The sequence below is a fragment of the Austrofundulus limnaeus genome, unplaced genomic scaffold (assembly GCF_001266775.1).
Source record: "Austrofundulus limnaeus strain Quisiro unplaced genomic scaffold, Austrofundulus_limnaeus-1.0 Scaffold696, whole genome shotgun sequence".
Classification (NCBI taxonomy): Eukaryota; Metazoa; Chordata; class Actinopteri; order Cyprinodontiformes; family Rivulidae; genus Austrofundulus; species Austrofundulus limnaeus.
Genome location: NW_013953098.1, coordinates 32,856 through 36,706, shown reverse-complemented (window position 1 = coordinate 36,706; position 3,851 = coordinate 32,856). Strand labels below are relative to the sequence as shown.

Here is a 3,851-nt window from a genome sequence, read left to right as displayed (position 1 = left end):
TTTTAAATGGCAGTGGAGGTTGATTCTGTTGGGTTTGCATTACAACAGCTCAAGTCTTGTCTTTATATTTACTGACCATCAGTTGCATCTGGGTAAGCTTTCTGAGCGTCTCCTGGTCTTGTCGTTCCTGAGCTTGTTCCTTTTTACGATGTAAATCAACCTGGTGTGCCACATAGTCAGTGTAAACACTTCTCATCATGCTGCCCAAACCAACCACCTCTGCCAATTTGGTCCTGACTGGTGGTGGGAGCCCTTCTTGGATCTTTGCCCTGAGAATGGACTGTTCCATACGGTTGAAATCTGGGTCATTTCTGGTAATATTCCTCCAGGCTTGATGAGCTCTCAACACATACGCTCTTGCATTCTCTTGTTCCCCCATTGGTGAGATGATTATATTATCTGGATGAACATTAGCTGGAAATGTTGCTCTCAAAGCCCTCCACAACTGTCCTCTGTATGCTGCAAAAAGTRCTGCGTCATACACCGTTGTTCCAACCTGTCTATGGAGTCCAGCCTTCTGTAACAGCTCCTCCATGGCCGGTACCCCAAGAAGGTTTGCCAGAAGACGTTTAATGTCCCCCATTGTTGGCTGAGTACCAGCAAATGCTTCTTCCAGCTTCGAGATCCATGGCTGTGCACCATCCTGGAGTACTGGCAGTTTTTCTATTATGTCTGACATGTCCGTGTTCTGCCAAGGTTTATATTCGAGATTCTGTCCACGGATTAGGACAGGGGCCATCTTCTTAACGTCTCTCCTTCTAAGGTTGTATCTTCCAGGAAGGCTGCGTTGAACTATTTTTCGTTTTAATTCTTTTTCTTTTATCTTCAGCTGCTGCAATTGTTCTGTCAGCAACCGCTGGTTGTCTTTGCTGGTTGCTTGTTTCAACTCAGCACGGCAGTCATGCTTAATCGCCCTTAGCTCTTCTAGCAGTTGTTCGATGTCCGGCGGTTTAGGCGTTACGGAAATGCCAGCGTCAGAGCCTTGTTGACCGTCAGAGGACTCACAGCTGTCTTCAGTATCTGCCTCGCTGGAGTCGCTGTCTCTAAGATGATCTGCTTTGGCTGTCTTTTGCCCTTTAAGTCAGCCTTCTGCAGGATATGTTTAATACGCTGGGTGTAGCCTCCCTGTGTGTCATCCGATTCACTATGAGTGTTGATTCTGTCAGAAGTGATTCTCTGGGAACCATCTGTTGTCTTTCTCCTCAGAGCTGCATCACTGGTTCTGCACTTTGTGGCCGGATACATTGTGATGGTGGTTTTGGCTTGTCCCGTCTCCAGCACCTGTCGTTCATCATCTTCAACACGATAACATCCTTCCTGATTAATCACTGGGAGTTGTGGGTAGATGTTCTCACGCAGATACGGTGGAGGACAAGCAGGTGGAGCAGTGTGAGAGAAAGGTTCATCCACCTCCGTCTTCAGTTTTTCTGGAGGTGGTGTGTTGGACTTGTTTCCTACTGAAGGCGTCTGTGTAACTTGGAAATCATCGTTACCTTTATAAGCTTGTAGACGTTTCTGGGATTCATCAGAAAAAAGCTTCAAAATACCAAGTTCTAGGGCACGTTTGTCTTTACGTTTCTTTCCGCGCCTACCTTGTGTCTGTTCGGCTTTATAAGCAGTCACTAAAACTTGAATTGTTTCTATGACAGTTGGGTTAAACGTGCCAAATTTCGGCCAGGGTTGCTGAATACACGGCCATCGGTCATGTAACTTTTTTGATACTTTTTCGATTCCTGTAATTAAGGGATGTTTTTGTTTAATGACATCAACCGGAGTAAGTCCGGGTGAAACCTTTGACTCTGTTTTAGGCATGTTATTTTATTACCTATATGCAGTTCTCTGGCAACCACTGGGAACAAAGGGAAACAAAAGAGTGTACACTGTTGCAGAAACAAAATGAAAGAGAGACTTATTTGTAAAAAACAGACAACAGGGCAACTCAGCAGCTGTCAACTTATGAAAGATGCACCAGTCCACTGCTAAATCTCCACATTTACTCATGTGTGTATGAGTTTTACAGCTCTCATGAGAAGTGGGGGCAAAAACTAACGGAAGTCAACAGAATGTCCCCAATCAGATAGCTGTGCAAACTTGAGTGTGCGTGTGTGTGCGAGTATGTCTGTGTGTGTAAGGATGTGTGAGTAAGTGTGAGTGAGTGTGTGTGTCAGCAGGTAAGAATGAGTGTTTGTTTGTGTGTGTATGTGTGCGTATGTGAGCAGCGCAGCTGTGTAAACAAAAGGCAACTGGAGGAGCTAAGAATGTGTGTTTGTGTGTGTGTGTATGTGTGTGTTAAGTTTATCTAAACAGAGAGAGAGATTGATAGTTAAAAACAGACTGGCCTTGAATGTGGCTGGCTCCAGAATCAACGTGAGCTGGCTGACACCCCTTGACCCCTGGCCTCGACAACAAGGTGCAAAACCTCCTACTTTTCCTCTACATACAGGACTCTCGTTCCGTTGGGAGAACAAAGGAAAGAAAAAGAAAGAAATAAAGAGAAAAAAGATAAAAACAAGAACAAAGGTTCAATATTTTGTGTTATTGGAAAGTCATGTCTAAAGTACAAGCATTGTAATGCAATCACAGGTAGGTCTCAGATAAAAGCCTGTTATCATAACACAGGCACACATGAAAAGCCAAAAAATGCACAGAACAGAACAAGATGTCATAGTAAAAATATATATATATATATATATTTTTCTTTTCACGCACACAAATCTCACTGCTGACAGCTTCAGAACCCCACTACCAAGCAGACACACTCAAATAAACACACACACTCCCCACTTTATCGTGAGAGCACAGACCGACATTAAGTGGTATGCATTACTTGTCATGATCTGTGTTTATTTTCTTAGTTTTCTAGTGTTTTCAGTGTTCCCCAGTGTGTCACAGCTCAGCTGCTCCCGATCTGTTTGATTGTCACCCTTGTGTTTCTCCCCAGGTGTGTTCTGTTTAGTGATTAGTAGTCTGTGTATTTAAACCCTGTCCTGTCTCAGTATGATTTCGGATCATTGTGTTTTGTTTGTTGTGCTCTGTACCGTCCCATGTTCGGTCCTCCTTGTGCCTGTTTCTCCGTGAGAAGCTAGTAAGTCTTTTGAGCTGCATCGACAGCCTTTTTGTTTATTAATAAAACCTTTTTATTATCTTTTTGAACCTCTCCTGTGCCCTGGGTCTTTTTGGCACCCACCCTGTCATTACTAATAAACCATAGCAATAAGTACATTAACACTTTCCTTATCCATTTATTTATTTTATTTATTTATTTATTCATTCATTCATTCATTCATTCATTCATTCATTCATTCATTTACTAATGTATTTAATTAGTAATCAGTACCGGTCAGACAAAATACAGAGGCCTGCTCTGCTTTGCCTAAGAAAGACACACACCTCTAACTACACACGGCAGCTGTCCCTACCTCTTTTTTCCTGTTCCTAAAGAGCCTCAGCCAGACCATCAATCACAGCCCGCACGAACCCCCTTCCTACAAGGCTCTGTCTGTCAGGCAAGTTCAGAGCAGGCTGGATTCTATGGAGCTACTCAACATAGTAAAATATAAAAATAACAATAAAATAAAAAATAAACACTGCAGTCTTTTTCCACATGGACAGCCGAGTTGCAAAAAATCCAATCAATCTATTTTCAACATTAACTAAATTTAAAACGGGCTATAAATTAAATGCATACATTTTACTCTTGAGCATATTACTGGAATTTCGTATGGCCATGGAAATCACCACGCGCTGGCTTGGTAACCTGTAAGTCATCAATCATAGCTCTGCAGAACCTCCCTGTCATGAATTCACATCTTTCCGCATGCCTCACTTCATAAATCAAAACAAGAATAAAC

The 3,851-nt window shown here is 42.6% G+C and overlaps 1 protein-coding gene across 1 annotated transcript; it reads right to left on the bottom strand.

The window, feature by feature from the left end:
- Window positions 1–4: 4 nt before the first annotated feature.
- On the bottom strand, window positions 5–634 carry LOC106531948 (uncharacterized; the record flags this gene model as incomplete). The annotated part of the gene is given in 1 exon segment (XM_014027908.1): window positions 5–634. A coding segment is annotated over 1 exon segment (585 nt), but the record flags the coding sequence as incomplete, so codon positions are not given.
- Between the last annotated feature and the right edge of the window lie 3,217 nt (window positions 635–3,851).